We start from the raw sequence: 18,219 nt of genomic DNA on the forward strand, positions 1-18,219 counted from the left end.
TAGTATCCATTTCTTATTTCCATTAGAATTATACTGTTTTCTAAAATCCATAACCCACAGGACGACTAATTTGATCAACTGACTCATTTTACAGATAACAAAACTGAGGCCCAGAGAGGGTAAGCGACTTGCTCAGAGATGCTCAATTGTCTGATTACAGCAAACCCTAAAATCAAGTGAGACCAGAGACAGGGATGTAAACCGGGGAGCCTAGAGCCTGGCACTGAGTAGGTCTGCACATGACATGAAAACCTCCACTCATTTTCAGTGTGTTCCTTTCTTAGTATCCTAGGAAGGGGTGGGGTGGGGGTGGGTTTCAGTTTCTGAGCAATCCAGAACACCAGATCCAAGTTCTCTTATTGCTACTAAACAAACACGTCACTGTCCACCTCACAAGGAACGATCAGTCCATCTGGTGAGCTCTAGAAATGTCCCTGTCCACAGGAGACATAGTGCAGCAGCGTCGTCCCTGGGCAGGGGGAACACAAGCCCCTGGCATCTGTCTCCTCGGGCGGGCCTCCGATGCCTACACTGTGCTCCAGCCAAAAACCACTGGAAAGAAGCATGAAATTGGAGAAAAGGAAACCGAGAGGGGAGGATCAAAGGCAGCACCATGGACTTAAAAGCAATAAAAGAGCTTGTGAGGGGCCAGGGACCAGGGCTGCGCATTACCAACACGCCGGCAGGGGTGCAGGAGAAAGGAAGCCGAGGAAGATAAAACTAGGGGAATTTCACATCTTGGCTAAATGTTCATGAAATAATTTGTCACACATATTAAGGCCAGATAGTCACTTTTTCCCCACTTGGGTGCTCATTCAGGAACAAAGGCCCAACCAGACTTAAAACGCTGAAAAGCAAGGCAGAGAAAATGGCATGATGAGAGGCTAAGGCCCCACAGAGCTCCGTCTTTCCCTTCCCTTTGTCTTTAACAAGAAAGGGCTGACCCTCCCTCAAAGCTAAGGTATGGCTTCAAACAGGCAGCTGGTCGGGGGATGGGGGCACCTGGGTGGCTCAGTCTGTCAAGCATCCCACTCTTGATTTGGGCTCAGGTCACAATCTTGAGGTTGTGGGATTGAGCCCCATCTCGAGCCCCGAGTTGGGGTATGCACTCAGTGCAGACTCTGCTTGAGATTCTCTCTCTCCCTCTCCCTCTGCTCCTGCCCCTTCCCTTGCGTGCTCTCTCTCTCAAATAAATAAATAAAATCTTCTAATAAATAAATAAATAAAATAAAATGTTAGTTAAAAAAAAATGAAAAACACAGGCAACCCAGAGGGCCTGCGTTGACCCCACTGCAACCCGTCCAGTCCTAGCTACCATTCTGCATGTTACTCGGGCTGGGATATGGTTTCTCTGTGCTCAGTGGTCACGGGGGGGGGCATGTGACCTTTGGTGACCCAGAGCCATCACTGAGAATGGGTACTGACTCACTGGAAAGAGAGGCAAACTTTAGCTGGCCTGAGAACATAATGATGACAGTAGCAATGACAAAAACAACCACAGTAATAAATACCGAACATCTAGTATGTTTGTCAGGCTATAGAGTCATGATCTTTGATTCCCAACATGTGTATATTAAGAGTAATACCAGTTAGGGTTTGTTGAGTATCGAGCACATTCTAGATGCGGTGTTTTCCTCAGCGCCTTCAATTCTCAACACAAGCCCATGAGGCAGGTGTAACATCCCAGTATCACACATGAATATTAATCAGGTTATGAAATGTGCCCAAGAGGTAGCATGGGATGGAGCCTGTCCTGTCTCACCCAAACCTTGCGGTTCTCCCCTTACACTTTCCCTCCATACACATCCCGCTGGCAGATCTCTTAACCAGCGCTTGCCCAGGAATTTGGGGGGGGGGGCTTGGCTCTGGTCCCAGTTCCCCTGTGTACTAGCTGTGGGGTGAGAGCTGGGCCCCCTGACTCATCCGCTTCCTTATCTGCACATTCTGAACTGCAGGGCCCTGCCCACCTCAGACAGACCAATGGAAAGGGATGCCTTAATGGCTGCCATTCATTAAGCACCTAATCGTCTTTCATTTATTCATTTACAAATATTTACTGAGCATTTACTTTATGGAGCAGGGATACAGTAGCATGAATGCTAAAACAGCACATTCAAGAGAGGGGGAAAACCATTAAATAAAAACCACAGAAATTACTTTTCTAAACTGCATTTGTGTTCAGTATTATAAAGAGAAATTCTGAGGTCCTTCCTTCGTTAACTCAGCACCCATTTATGGAGTGCTAGTATGCATCAGACAGCACTATGAGCATCAGCTCTTAGGAGAACACAGAAAGGGGGGTCTTGACCAGATCTTGATCTGATGCTTCCTTGGGGTGCAATGTGTGGACTGGGTTTTGAAGGATGAGTAGAAAATAACTGAAAGTAAAGGAAAAGGAGGGTTTTAGACTAAAGGACAATAGACTTCAACATCTTGGGAAAGGAAGGAGAATGGGGCTGCAAGTAGCTTGAGGTGAAGCTGGTAGCATAGAAGGGGACCAGACAAGGCTGGTGCCATCCACTCAATTCTAACTTGCTTTCACAGTGGCCCCATAAAATAGACAGCATTTCTAATTGACAGATGAGAGAACTACACGCACACTTATTCAACAGATCCTGCTCAAAAGCCATTATCCCACCCTTCTTTCTTGCTACCAGATCTCACCTCCCACCCTAGAGATAGAAAAATGCCAGAAATGCACTTTCCCAGTCTCCCTTTACCTAGGATATGGACAAGGGATGTGGGAGCTGAAGGCAAGTCTGCTACAAAGGACAGTTCTGAGATAGAATGTTCTTATCCTCGATAAAGAAGGGAGACATGAAAAGAGGGGTCCTATCCCTCCCATCCTACCTTCAGACGTCATCACAGAGGATGCAATGGTTGGTGCTACTGCAGCCATCTTATAAGCATGAGGGAAAAGCCAAGACAATCACAAAGGAGCTGCCTATATAGTAGCTAAACATACCCTTGGCAGCCTCTGGATTTCTGGATATATGAGGAAAAACAAACCTCTATTACTCCAAACACTTTTAACTGGGTGTTAATAACTCACAGCTCAAAACATGAAAACTGACATAGAATATGAGCCTCACAGAGACTGAAGCATTTCAAAATTATATAACGAAAAGCGGTGGATACGTTGCGTTTTGAATGCAGGCGTAATGATTTTAAATCCTTTGCTCTTTTTCACGCTACCATTTCCCTTGGACGCTGAACTGAGCAAACACTGTTAATTTTAAAGCTCTGAACAGAATCAGAGGTGACTAATAAAACCAATGCCAATGATAATCCTGGAAAGTAAGAAGAATGTGTGAGGCCACAGGGATGTGACCTCAGCAGGAAGAATGCTGCCTCTAGGTCCTTCTGCGGGGTTCTGCAGGAAAGGTCAAGTGCAGCCAGACCACGGTGGGGTCTCAGGAGTCTAGTTTTCCAACATATCTGCACTGGCAACAGCAAGGCAACAAGAGAATTGAGCCCTCATTCGGGAGTCCCGAAATATTTCCATTAGTGGAGAACATGCTGGAATTTCTACATTGAAAAGCATATCTCCTCCTCCCAACACAGAAAAAGGCCCCTGCATTTCATTCCAGCACACCAGTAAAGATCTGAACGGGGTTTGTCCTTGATCATATCTAGAGTATAGTCAGCTGCAGGTATTTAAAGGGTGGGGGGGCACGAAGTATTTTTCTAAAACACTAATTTAAAGAACAAATCAACATCTATTATCTCCTTCATTATGTTTTAAATTATACAACTATAAATCACCCTGCAGCGGGTTATTCAAGGGCAGAATTACTCAGCTTGGCTTTCGCGAAGGTTAGAAGAATGACATCTTGTGCTTTTCCTAGTTATAATTTATAACTTTGCAACAGAACCAGCGTTGCAGGTCCATCCATTAGCGGGGTAGCTGCACATCTGTTAAAACTCAGCACAATGACTGGCTTTACACAGCCACAGGAAACATAACTCAATCATTCCAGAAGTTCTACAAACTCAAGCCATTTTTTAACGTAAAATGATTTGAAAACGCAGTTCCCTAAAACATCTGCTAAGCTCTTGCTACCCTAACACATGATATTCTTTCTACTGTTACCTGCCAACATAAATATTTGGTCACACAAAACACCCTAAGAGGCCACGTGACAGAGTTCAGCTTCAAATTTACATACCGATCCACAAAGGGCGGGCCTGGACCTAGGAACGCTAGCTCAGATGTTGTTTACCAGAAATGAAAGTTTTTGTCGGGGATGGGAGAGAAAAGGCTGAGGGTTAAGTTCATGAAGGTACTTTCAAACATTTTAAAAAGGAAACCTAACTGCACAAGAAGAGATGTACAGGGCGGGGGCGCTGTGGTTATCTGAACAAGGGCACTCTGAGGAGCCCCTAAAGGGTCTGCAGAGGAGTATGCCATTCTCTCGGGCAAGCTGAGCAAGTCCTCTGTGCTTTTTAACTACAAAACGAGGGTAACAGTTCTAACTGCAGAGCCTTTGGAAGGAATCTGTGGAGACACACATGCTGAGGCATAAAGCATCATGATGTCTGGCCTAAAGTCCCAAGTCGCATCCTACCTGGGAGTATGGCAGGAATCTAAAATCAACACACAGGGCAACAATCACCAATAGCCAAAATTACCCTTGAAAGGCTTTTCTATCACCGAGTCTGGTTTTGTAAATTACGTTACTTGGAGAAATACCTACATATGAACACTTTATATATACTTACAATGTATATTCATACATACATATGCAAAATATAATTGAGAGTATCTTAATGGCATAAAAGAAAGCTAGAAGGACAGGAAAGTAACAGACAATATACACACGATGGATGTGACTTCATTATCAGAAAGCTCCCAACAAACTTTAGTTTCCTTTAAGATGTTTCAAAAGCAGCTAAAGAATCCTGTATATTTTTTAAACAATATTTAAAAACAACCCTATCCCAGGGCATCTGGCTGGCTTAGGAGGCAGAGTGTGTGACTCTTGATTTCAGGGTTGTGAGTTCAAGACCCACACTGGACACAAAGCTTTCTTTAAAAAAATAAAATCCTATTTCCATTTGTATGTATTATTTTTATTTTTACACAAATTGGAGGGGAGGGAGACAAACGTTCCTCCCCCTCCTGGCCCCCTCAGACTCCTCATCCACCTGTCCTGACCTCCAGAATTCAAAGGGAAGAGATGCCAAAGCCAAAGATTTACCAGTAGGGGTCGCTGTGCTGAAATTAATCCCTATGAGTTTCTCATTAGTGATTATTATACTGCAGGCGGCCAAAATGGAAAAATTAATTAATTTCAAAGTGATAATGCATTTACAGCAACAATTAGAAATGTATAACTGTAAAAGGGCAACATTTAAAAGACAGATTACATTTAATAAAGTTGCACAAGAACATCCAATTGTAAAATTACTGATCTGCAACAATATTCCTTAAAGAGGCACTTAAAATAGCCTGACTCCATGAAGGGTGACCTAATTACTGTAACTAAAATCACCGTAGTCACAGCAAGTCACAGCAAATAAAACAGGGACATTGATATTAGAATACTGTTGTTTAATACTTCAGGGAGCCAGCTCGGGTGGAGAAGCAAAGGCAGAGCCTCCAAGCACAAGGCTGGGCTGTGCTTCTGGATTTCATGACCTTGTGCAACGGCATGTGTACTGGTGTCAAAGGCCACTTCTGGAGTGAAATGCAGACGGAGCTGTGAGGCACAGACAGCCAAGTGGTGATGAGGACACTGCATCCACACTAAGCTTCGGGCGTTTAGGAACCCAAATTTCACATGGGTGAGAAGAGGATGCAACTATACGGCTTATGTCCAAAAACAAATCTGTGTTTAAAAGGTAGAAATGCACTCCTCATTCGCGAAACAAATGTCTTATCGTGACAGAAGGAGTGTCACGCCACATACAGAAGGATGAAACATCAGGGGGACTTTTCAGTAAGCCCAGTCTGTCCCACGTCACACAGACCCAACCCCGGTTACAGTCATGCTGATGCCTCCCCCACACACGCGGAGTCCAAAATGTTTATGAACGAGAAGGGAGTGGCTGTGAGTTTGAAAGTTAGCTCCCATTCCAACTCTTTATAAACCGAGTCCTAGAACTCTGATGGCTAAGAACACCACCCAACACCTAAATATATAAAGATAGTATTAGGGGCACCTGGGTGGCTCAGTGGGTTAAGCCTCTGCCTTCAGCTCAGGTCATGATCTCGGGGTCCTGGGATCGAGCCCCGCATCAGGCTCTCTGCTCATCAGGGAGCCTGCTTCCCCCTCTTTCTCTGCCTGCCTCTCTGCCTACTTGTGATCTCTGTCTGTCAAATAAATAAATAAAATCTTAAAAAAAAAAAAAGGGTTCAAGCCCCAATTAAAAATAAATAAATAAAAAAGATAGTATTAGAAATTTCCTAGAAGTCAAAAGTTACATACACACTTCATAGTTTCATAATTTATATGCTTATCTTAAAAAGTGTATTTGTGGCAGATAAAAGATGCTGTTCCTCAGTTATCAGCAGACAAGAATAGGGAAATTTCATTCTGCTTCGGCTTCCCAGGGGACCAGAAGTACATGTTGAAGACCAGGCTTTCTTCATCTGGACACCCTTCCTACAGTGCTGATAACCTTCTCTTTGGGCCTCTGGGGACGGAGACAGAAGTCCCCCCAAAACACCACCACCAGACTCCCAGCTTACAGACTCCCTTAGTTCTGTGACCCTCGTATGCAACACAAACAATGACGTTTTGTGCAACAGTTCTCTCCAAAGGCGATACAACAACAAGAATAACAACCATCATAACAGGAATACTGCACACCTACTACACACAGACACCATGCTGGGCACATTATTTAACTGTGTTTTCTGACCTGAAATATTTAAGTGTAAACGAATTATAAATCTAAATTAAAGTAAAATCAAATTAAAAATTCAGTTTCTTACCTGTATTAGTCACTTCTCAAGGGCTCCATAGCCACATACGGCAGGTGGCTACCATGTTGGATAGTCAGAGTAAAATCATGACAAATGCTATACCCATTATTAAAGAATGTCATATCCATTATGGTCAATCCCCCACCAAGCCACAGGGCCATCTTAGTTGTGAGGAATCAGGCTAGGATGGGTTAAGTGCCTTACCCACAATATGTGGGAATGGCCACTGGAGGAAATAAATTATCTTCAGAAGCCACAGGACATTTCCCCAGGATAATGATTTCACCTTGTGATACTTATAAAGCCCAAAATGTGTCTGGGCCTTTTCTGACAACTTGATGTTAGTTAGTTAAGTGGAATAGTACTAGTTCACACTAATTCCGAGTGTTTTTTAAGTCCTCTTGTTTAGAAAAATACCATATCAAATATATTGTGTAAAATGTACATTGTTCATTTAAAAGACTTTCTATTAAAATGTTTTTTGGAAGATGTCTCTAGATGTGGTTGTTATACAACCATCAAAAATGTAAAAAATTCCTATTTACCTTGTGAACATTTCCAAATCTAACCACAGAAGTGTTTCATCGAAAAGGACCCACCTTGGGGGTGGTAAAGAATAAAATGCACTTCCAACCAATGAAAGATTCTCTAGATGAGATTTCCACTCATTAAAGAAGAATTCAGAACATCAAATAACAATTCTCAATGGAAACAAAGGAATCACTTCTGCTGATAATTCCGTGATCACAAATCCATGTTTTTCACATACTGACCCAAAATTCCATTATCAAATACTACACTTTCTGCATAATAGCAATAAAACAATGGCATCAAAATAGAGAGAAGCATTTCCATCAAGACTTCCAGCCATCCTTAATGCAACACTTGACAACCACATCTACTACCCAGCCCTCCAAGAGCCTTTAGAGAAACAGATGCCATCTACATCCACTGAAGTATGATCGAGAGCCCTTTCTGATGGCTCTGACAGGCCTGAGGATGTGACTGTCAAGAACAGACTCATCACCACAAGACGCAAGAAGCTGAAGAGAACACAGGAGTCCATAAAGGGTGCACTGAAGGTGTTCGCGGCGACAGAAGCTGTTCACTTACCATGGACTTGGTGAAAGGCCGGGCCAAGGTAAACAGCAGCGTGTACACCCACCAGTTGCGGTGAATGGAGGAGTACATCATGTTTCCAGGATGCACGGCATTGGACGTGACCCCGCGTGGGGACAGGCGGCGGTGAAGCTCATTGGAGAAGAGAATGTTGCAGAGCTTGGACCGGTTATAAGCCAGCATGGCCCAGTAGTCATTTTTAGATGGAGAAAGGCGGCTGAAGTCCAGTTTTCCCGAGGGATCATTAATATCTGTGAATCTAAAAAAAAAAAAAAGAAGAAGAAGAAGAAGAAAGAAATATGATGTGAAGCAGCCAATCTCAATTTCTGATACTAGCATCTTTTTTCTTAATTAGAAATTTGAGGAAATCAGAGACAACTGTGAACAAATGAGAACACAATTCTGCAAATGTAGAAACAGTCTCCCTTAGAAACTGACAACAGTGATTTAACATAATAAACCAACTGGGTCCAAAGACAGAGTAAATAAAGGCCCAAACTCAGAAATGGGGCAATTTTAACATGCTGAACTCCCTCTCCCTCTAACATGGATTTTTCAAAACCTTCAACAGGAAGTTCAAGGATAATTAAATTAAATGGAAAAGCATCTTAAATAAAGGGCTGCTGCTTTTGGAAGCAGAAAGATATCACATTCCTAACCTTTGACAGGGCTTTCCTGGGTTGTTTTAGCCAACAAATGCATGAGCCCTGTGTATTTTCATTTGAGCATCCAAGTAAATATAGATGAGTCTTGCTGCCCCCAAGACTCTTTTCCAGATTAAAAATTAATGATTATAAAGGGGTTATAACCTTGGTGAGGTGCCATCAATAGTCTTATACGTTTAAAAGATAAATGTAAACAAAGCCAAAATGAGTTCTGGCAGAGTCTACTGTTTTTAAGTATACCCATGGCATGGATACACACAAATCAAAGTAAGTAGTTGATGTTTTATAATTGGGTCTGACGGAGTCATTAAACACCAGCTGTTTGGTCCTTTCCTCTCTTTCCTGTTCTTTCTTTCTTTCAGTAACAAAGTAGTGACTGCCCTAAAAGAAAAGATAAAAAAGAATCCTAACAAAAGGCACAAAAGATGATGGTGCCAGCCTTGTTAAGGACTCCTCACAGCTTCCTTCACTAAATTAACTCTGGGCATTTGCACCAAGTAATAAGGAAACATAAGGGAGTACTCTGGGTAACTGCTGCGGAAACAAGCAAAAGGTAAAATGAAAATTATGGAATAATCTGGTTGTTCCTTAAGATGAGCAGTTCAGGCTGTGCTATGACCAAGGAGAAGCATCACAGGGACAGATGAAATTCATGTTTTAATGGAAATTAGACCTCCCTTCTGCAGGACTCAGTCAGTGACATCCAATTTCTGGTGTTAAATGACACTGCTGCTCTAAAGTCATCAACAAAGCCGATGGCCAGAAATGTTATCACGGAAACAGCAACAAGACCTTGAAACTAATTGTTGGCTGCCTAATTCCAAATCCCGAAACCACAGGAAGGGCCCAGACTTCTGAGCTTAATCATCTAAAGCAGCAGAACTTAGCGGGAAATTTGAAAATTTATGGGGGCCTTTTTCTGGTGGCTGTTAATGATTGCCAGCGGGGGCCGGGGACGGTGGATGTCCTGCAATGCAGACAGAGTCTTGCTCAGTGAAGACTGGCCCACTGGACATTCACGCAGATGAAAAGCCTATGTATAATGATCTGAGCCTAGAGCCTGTTTTACATACATGCACAGTTTTAACATCCACTGCATTTCTAAGAGTACAGTACAACAACTGTATGCAAATGAAGAATGAACACACGTTGATATTCCATGGGTTCTGGGGGGAGGTGAGCCTTGAGTCCATGCTGGTAGTATGTGAATCTGCAGTGCCACACACCTGTTAACAGTCTGCATTTGAGAGTACCCCAATGGAGGTGACTTACGCGTGGGCACGCACATCTGATTACTTACCTTTTCTATAGTCCTGCTCAAGTAAAAAACAGGCTATTTTGTTTCACATTTATTTTTTCCTCCCATTACAGTTTAGCTAGCATACTGAATTAAAATATATTTATGCAAGGAAGCTGCATTATTTCTGAACTTTATTTCAACGTGTAATACGGTATCACAAAAAGAGACTGTTGAAAATCCAATGATTCAACATAGGGGCCATGTCTTAGAAATTCTACTTACTCTAAGTAGAAAGTAGCATCAAGGATCTAGACAGCATCTAAATGGTACGGGATAAAAATAACATCCTTCTCTCATTCTCCACTCTTCTTTCCATCAGTTTTGCTGAAAACCATTCTTGGCATATTTGTTTAGCCCAACCCAGCTTGAGAGCCATTTCTTCCAGGCAACTCTCCCCAGCTGCTTGTTGTCATAATGATTTCTTGGGTGGCGATGGGAACAGATTGAAAGAAGCCACGCAAAGCATAAGGAAAGACATGTTTCCATGGAAATTAGGCACCCACTTGCCAGGACCCAGGCCATGATGTCCCTAGTGTTCAATGACCCCGCACTGCCCCACCCCAACATCAGTAACAAAGCAAGTGATGCCATCTTTGGCTTTTATCTGTACACTGTGCCTCTGTCCTTACCACGCCAGACTGCAAGCCATTTAATCACCTGCTTCCAACTCTGCACTGTAAATTCCTAGAAGGTGGACAGTAAGCCCCTTGCATAATGCCTACACTGTGCCTGACACATAGCAGGGACTAATTACAGGGTTAGAGAATTAAAGTTTGGCGGTGGGTCTGGAATTCGAAACTAAAGGGCCAAGTTTCCTTATTTGAGCCTTGTTCCAAAGGGAAAATTTAGCATTAGTTTCGGGTCCTCTCGGTTCTTCATCAATAGGTATGTGTGTGTAGCACTTCAGAAGTTTAGAACGAATTCCCTGCTTTGGTTTTTAAGGACAACACAGAAGTATCTCACGACTGAGGAATACCAGGCAGGTTAAGAGGGGGAAAGGAAACGATTCCTAGCCCTTAATCTAGAAATAAGGTGAAACACACACACACACACACACACACACACACACACCCCATGCTGAGAAATCAGATGGAACACAGTGGAAGGAAATTCGCAGGATGGAGAAGCACACCTCCTATACGGCAGGCCCACGCTTTGCAAGCAGCCCCCACTCCGTAAGAGGGCACCTGACTTTCTGCCCTGATAATTTCCTGAGCAACAGACCCATTTTTAAGGTCTGATTAGCTTGTATTGACAGTCCTCTGGAAAATGGGAAGGGTAGGCAAGTTTTTTGATTCCTCTGAAGCAGGGCAAGCTTCCTGAAAAGTGACCATGTTCATCTCTCAGCTCAAGTGGCAGTGAAAACAACTCTTCAAAGGCTACCTACCTATTTTCAAGTTGAAAAACTGACAGTGCCACACAACAATGTCTTAATAGAATTACCCTCCTACCGACACGGTGAAATGTTAACATTTGCTCTCTGGACATTAACACTTGCTGTTTGTGGGGACCTCTATCTTATATTTCTATATATACTGCTCCTTTTTTTTTTTTCTTTTTAACCGAGGACTTTTAAATTACCAAACAAAAATAATTAGGCTGGATTCTATGTAGACGAAAGCTAGTACGTTCAAAGAATAAGACTGAATTTGCTTCAGAAGCTCTGTGTGTGTGTGTGTGTGTGTGTGTGTGTGTGTGTAGCAACTTGGCACTCAACACAGACGCAGCCATTCAGAGCTGTACAGCCAGCCCTCCGCTCTTCTCATTCTATTTTAATTGTTATCTGAAAAATTTTCACAGCAAGGAAGTCGAGTTCTCATTTCAATATGATGTATTTTGGGTATGCAGAAACCCCATTCCCTTGCTCAGACTCCAGATGAGTAACTAAAATACAGTGAAGACACAGGAAGGCTAATAAATATTTTGCCTGGGGGCAGTCTGGTATAATATTTTTCTGCAAACACAGGACTTTATTTTTCCCCTAACAGGGGGTCCTGACTCCAACAAAGAGACTCCACCAAGGTTTATGGAGGTAATTAGATATCCACACTTCCATTTTACAACATGGTTCAGGGTTCTGGGTCCTTGAGCAGTGAGCGAGTGCCTTCCCAGGACCATGCTCCCAGTACTCGCATTGTCATCTCAGACACCGCAGGAGGCAACACAAGTGTAATAAACAAACCAGCTCGCGGGAATTAGCATTTTGTAAAAATACCCCCTTACAAGTGCCAAAGATGACCAGAAAGCAGAAAAACCAGTGCCCATCAGCAGATAGGAGTGGGCCTGATGAGACATTTCAGTAAGTCCTTGTCTCTAAACTAAAATGGGGCTAATTCAGGAGACCAAGGCCCTTCCTTCCAATTCGTCTGTTCCATGAAATTAAGATTCAGATCTCCAAGGTAGGATCGAATTATGCGGCAGTTAAGAAGAGAACAAAGACGTCACATGAAATACCATTTGAGATACAGATTTACAAAGGGAAGCAAGCAGCTGACAATTCAACATAATCTCCCATTAAATACCAACTCATTTAAACATATCCCGTGGTGCCCTCCACATCTGGCAAACGATCAGGGCTGGCAGATTTATTTCCAGAGCTCGCTCTCCCGTGCCGGCCCCCACAGTAGCCTCCCTCACTCCTGAGCAGGGCCACTCCACTCCCCGCACCCCCGCCCCCACAAACCTGGTGTGATTTGCAAAGATAAGAATGTCCAGATTTTGTTACCACCTAATTACTAGATGTTTCGTGTCTTTTAACGCGCGGGAGGGTTATTACGGGCATTTCCTTTCATTTCTGCCATCATAAATTTAAAATGGTAAAAGTAACTCTATCTGCAATGTGTCACTTATACCATAAGCCCCTGTGTTTAGGAGTGATAAAGGGTTCAGGCTAACCCTTGGCTGGTCTCTCTCTTCCAAGTCCCAGGGGTTACATTTTATGGAAGCATGATTAAAAAAATAAGCTTCATTCTGGGTCACTAAAACATTTCAGGACTTAAGACGGAGAAGAAGGAGGAAAAAATAGGCCCTTGCACATTATTTTTTTTTCCAGCTACTTTGCAAAGGGTGAAAGCTCCCAGCCACACCAGGAAAATCTCCCTAAAATGCATTATCTAGCCTCACCCACGAAGTCCTTTGTCTTCTCCGACTACTTCTCTTTAGACAAATAGTTGTTTATCCAACTCTAGAAACAAATATGCTGAAAATACGACGGAATTTTCAAATGCCTTTTTAGTCAATTGGATATTCTCCTAATGGTAATAGAAGAGAAGTGCCATCTGATGTTTTAATTGAAATTTTAACCAAAAGAGGCATGGCCAGATTTCTAATATGTTCTAACTACAGTACTTTCCCTTTCTACAATTACACAGCTAATGTCTGCATTGAATTCCCTAATTTCTCATTATAAAACAATTGGATTTCATCTCGTAGTCTTTAATTGCATTGTTTCTCCTGCTAGAATAACTGCACATTCTTCTTGGTGAGGTGTTGAAGTTGTTGAATGACAAATCGATAAAGGTCAGGCATTCAGATTTAATCAATTATTATTCCATCTCAAAGCAAAATCAATGAGGGGCGTGAAGTATAGTTGTAAAAGCCATCTACGTCGCTGTAGACAAAACCCCCTACTAATCCTCCACAATCTCAAAACACGAGAAAGACCCTGGAAAACTAAGGAAGCCAGGCTGAGTGCACCCACACTTTCCGAAGGAGCATCCCTGAAGAGAATTCTCGGGAAAGGAAGCCTGGGGGACATACTAGCTGGCACAAGGAGGGGGCCATGTGAACAAAACATCAGATTGTTAACCCACCTATGGGACTCCGACGAGACCACAACTACTCGGGCAGGAGCGGAGCGGCACAGGACATCCTGAAGGAGCTGGACAAGGTAGAAGTGCCCCAGGTGATTCACCTGGAAGGTGGTCTCCAGGCCGTCTTTGGTGAGGCTCCAGGGTAGAGCAAAAGCCGCTGCATTGCACACAAGCACGTGAAGAGATCTGAAAAATAAAACATCCAACATCGTGCAGACATTAACACTCTAAAATCAAAGATAGTCCATGCTCTGACAGGAATAACCAATTCTTCCCTGTCTTCAAGATTCATCAGTCGGAAACAGGATGTCATAGCATGAGCCATTCTGCTGGGCAAGGGCTTAGCCTATGAGTAGGCTGCAGGGCACCAGGAGTTCCCCAGGATACAGGACTTCCAGTGCTCAAACCTGGGCCATACTGGGCAAACTGGTCACCCTGGATAGAACCCAGATTCTAAAACCTAATTTTATCTGTGCATCTTAGTTTATTCAATTCTTAGCTTCTTTACCTAAAAAATCACAACAGTCTTTAAAGTAGATTTAAGAAACAAAAGAGAAAATAGTTTATATAAAGACCAACACAGGAACCAGCATTTAATAGATTCTAAGTAAACATATCAAGGGGGAAATGCTCTGTTTAAAGAGACAGGCACACATTGTTTGAATATATTCCTTCCAGAAGCTGAATTACATCTACACTTTAGAAACAAGCAAGCCCAGGGATGGGTAAGTGGAGGTCTAGTATAATATTTTCTCCTTTTTTGTATATACATAGTTTGTTTCATAATAAAATTTTAAAAGGTAGAAGTAAGCCTTTCATGTGAATCAAAATCCTAAATCCTCATAGAGAACTGGTACTTGTGGGAGATCATCCCATGGTGCTAATAAGAATTACAAAAAGGTATTATTAAAGGTTATCCACACTGTTGGTAATTACATTGAAAATGCAAGAGATTACAAAATAAATGAAATGTAAAATTGGGACATCATTAAATGACTGAATATATGCATATGGTAGAATACTATGCAGCCATTAAAATGATACATCTTTTGACCCTGTAAAACATGCATGTTATAGAACAAAATATATAATATTGTATGATCACACAAACACATAAAATACTAATGAAAGGTACACAAAAATGTGAATAGTAGCTGTCTCTAGAGGTGGGTGGAACCCTGAAATGTCTTAAAGTATCTTCTTTCTGAGTTTTAATTTTGATAAAATGCAAGTGATATGTATATTTTCTTTTGTTACTTGTGCTTTGGGGGTCTTATCTACAAAACCATTGCCTAACCCAACATCATAAGGATACACTTCTATCTTTTCTTCTAAGAGTTTTAGCTCTTACATTTAGATCTATGGTCCACTGTAAGCCACACAGAAGTAAAGTGAATGCAAGAGATCTAACATCATTCTTTGGCATCAGGTATTCCAACTGTTGTAGCTGTGTCTCTTAAAAAGACTAATCTTCCCCACATTGAGTGTCTTGGCACCCTGGATGAAAATCAGTTGACCAAATGAAAGAGTTTATTTTAGGACTCTCAATTCTATTCCATTATTATGGTAGTACTACAGTCTTTGTTACTAAAGCTTTGTAGTAAATTTTTAAATTAGGAAGTGAGAGTAATTCAGTGTTGTTCTTTCTCAAGCTTAGGTTGGCTAGTCAGGAGCCCTGCATGCACATATAAAGTTTAGAGTCAGCTTTCAATTTCTGCAAAAAAAAAAAAAAAGAAGAAGAAGAAGAAGAAGAAGAAGAAGAAGAAGAAGAAGAAGAAGAAAAGAAAAAGAAAAGCCAACAGCAACTTTGATGAAGTTTACATTAAAACTACAGATCAGGGGCACCTGGATGGCTCAACTGGTTACGTGTCTGCCTTCAGCTCAGGTCATGATCTCCATGTCCTGGAATGTAGCCCTGAGTTGGGCTCCCTGCTCAACAGGAGTCTGCTTCTCTCTCTCCCTGTGCCCCTCCCGGCTGGTTATACTCACTCACTCTCTCTCTGTCTCAAATGAATAAATAAAATCTTTACAAAAAATTGCAGATTAATTTTGAGAATACTGTCTTCTTAACAATATTAAGTCTCTTGATCCATGAACATGGGATGTCTTTATATCCATTTAGGTCTTCTTTAATTTCCTTCTACAACATTATATAGCTTTTATTTATTTTTTTTTTAAATTTTTTTTAAGCTTTTATTTATTTGTCAGAGAGAGAGAGGGAGAGAGAGTGAGCGAGCACAGGCAGAGGCAGAGGGAGAAGCAGGCTCCCTGCCAAGCAAGGAGCCCGATGTGGGACTCGATCCCAGGATGCTGGGATCATGACCTGAGCCGAAGGCAGCTGCTTAACCAACTGAGCCACCCAGGCGCCCCTATATAGCTTTTAAAATACAAGTTTATCACATCTTTCATTAAACATATTTGTTAAGTATTTTTTTTTCTTGCTGATGCTATAGCAAATAGAATTGATTTCTTAATTTGATTTGGGAATTGTTGATTACTAGTGTATAGAAATACAATTGATTTTTGCATATTTACTTTTTATCCCCCAACCTTGCTGAAATTATCTATTAGATTTGTTTTTTTAAGTGGGTTTCTTAGTATTTTCTACACATAAGATCATTTCACCTGCAAATAAAGATAGTTTTACTTTTTCCTTTCCAATCAGAATGTCTCCTTCCCACCCCCAATTACTTTGGCTAGAATTTCCAGCACAATAATGAATGGAAGTGGTGAGACTTAATACCCTTGTTTTGTTTCCTGATCTTAAAGGGAAAGCATTCAATCTTTTAGCATTAAGCAGAAGGGTAGGTATGGGGTTTTTTGTAGATGCCCTTTATCAGGTTGAGGAAATAGCCTTATAATCCAAGTTTGTTGACTGTTTTTTTATCTTGAAAGGGTGTTGGACTTTTTCAAGTGCTCTTCCTGTGTCCAATGGCATATTCTTTATTTTACTGATACAGTATATTACATTGACTTTCAGATGTTAAACCAACCTAGAATTCCTTGGATAAATCACACCTTGCCATGGTGTATAACCCTTTTCATATATTGCTGCTTTTGGTTTGCTAATATGTTGTTGAAGATGTATACATCTATATTCATAAGTGATACTGGTCTGTAATTTTCTTGTGATGTTTCTATCTGGTTTTCAAATCAAAGCATACTGGCCTTATATAGTGAGCTGAGAAGTTCTCCTTCCTATTCACTTTTTCTTAGTTTGCTAATAATTGATATTAGTTCATTAATTATTCATAATACTAACGATATTATTAATGATTCCAATGACACTAGTTTCATTAAGAATTCATAATAAATGCTTGGTAGCAAGCATGAATTAATTTATTAATAGGGAAAAAAAGAATCACTTCAGGGTTTTTAAAAAAGTATTTATGTAAATCTCATTGCCACTAGGCATTCTAAGTCTCACTGAGAAACTATCTTACTTGTTCTGTTGCCTGATGTATCTCCAATCCATCACCTACCTAAGACCTAAAAGTAGTGATATGGCTGACGTCAGATGTGTTTGGGCGGGATCATCTGTTTTTAACTTACGGTTCCCCCAGTTGTCAATGCACAGTCCCCCAACAATCCAGTTATGCTCTCAAGAGGTGGACAAAAAATGCTTTGAGACATCTGATCTACCTACAACATTCATCAGTTCCTATTTCAAATCGAAACAGAATCTACTCATTTATAACCAAAATAACCCGTATTTTGTAGTAAGGCAAGACGGCTGGAAAAAATAAAAACCTTGAGAGAGGAAGGGGGAAAGTGCCAAGCGAATATAACTTATACATGAGCTCCTTTCAGTTTTCATCTCAAATATTTGGGTCACTTTTTCAGTTGTTGATACTTTTTTCTCTTTCTTTTTTTTTTTTTCCTTTGAGTGATAAATGGGGATTGGGCATTTATTAATAGCTTTGTGTACATAAGAAACTTAGGTGATATGTATTATTATCAACATTTTACAAACAGGAAAACAAGGGATTAGAAACAAACATCCTGTGGTCCAAATAAGAATCAGAACCGGCTAAAATAAATAAAGAAGCAAATAAGTGAATAAGAACAAAATAAAACAAAAAGATCAGGTGAGTTCAAAGCTACTGTTCAACACCTTTCTTAGATAAGCTCCCTTAAATGGACAAAGCCAAGTGCTGACAGAAATTCTAGCTCAGTCATGATATTATACTTACCTGACTTGTGGCCAGGTAGTTAACATCTGTAACCTGTCTCCTCTCCCTGTAAACTTAGAACAGCTGCATACACCCCTCCCAAGTTTGTGATGAGTAAAATCCCAGTATTTTGCAAGGTACATGCCAGGCCAAATCATTGTTACTTCCTTTGTCTCTATACCCTTCCCTTCCATCCACGTGAGAAAATGCAATTCTTCAA

The 18,219-nt window shown here is 41.3% G+C and overlaps 1 protein-coding gene across 3 annotated transcripts in view; it reads right to left on the reverse strand.

Moving 5' to 3' along the window:
- The window catches only part of WWOX (WW domain containing oxidoreductase), a 940,194-nt gene that overhangs the window by 655,498 nt on the left and 266,477 nt on the right, over positions 1-18,219 (reverse strand). For all 3 annotated transcript variants that reach the window (XM_080829455.1, XM_080829456.1, XM_080829457.1), the window contains exons 7-8: positions 13,828-14,013; positions 8,045-8,309 (exon numbers count right to left, since the gene is read on the reverse strand). In XM_080829455.1, coding sequence (XP_080685581.1) covers positions 8,045-8,309; positions 13,828-14,013 — 451 coding nt within the window. The remainder of the gene's footprint in view (positions 1-8,044; positions 8,310-13,827; positions 14,014-18,219) is intronic.

This window comes from Martes martes (assembly GCF_963455335.1).
Source record: "Martes martes genome assembly, chromosome: 17".
Taxonomy (NCBI): Eukaryota; Metazoa; Chordata; class Mammalia; order Carnivora; family Mustelidae; genus Martes; species Martes martes.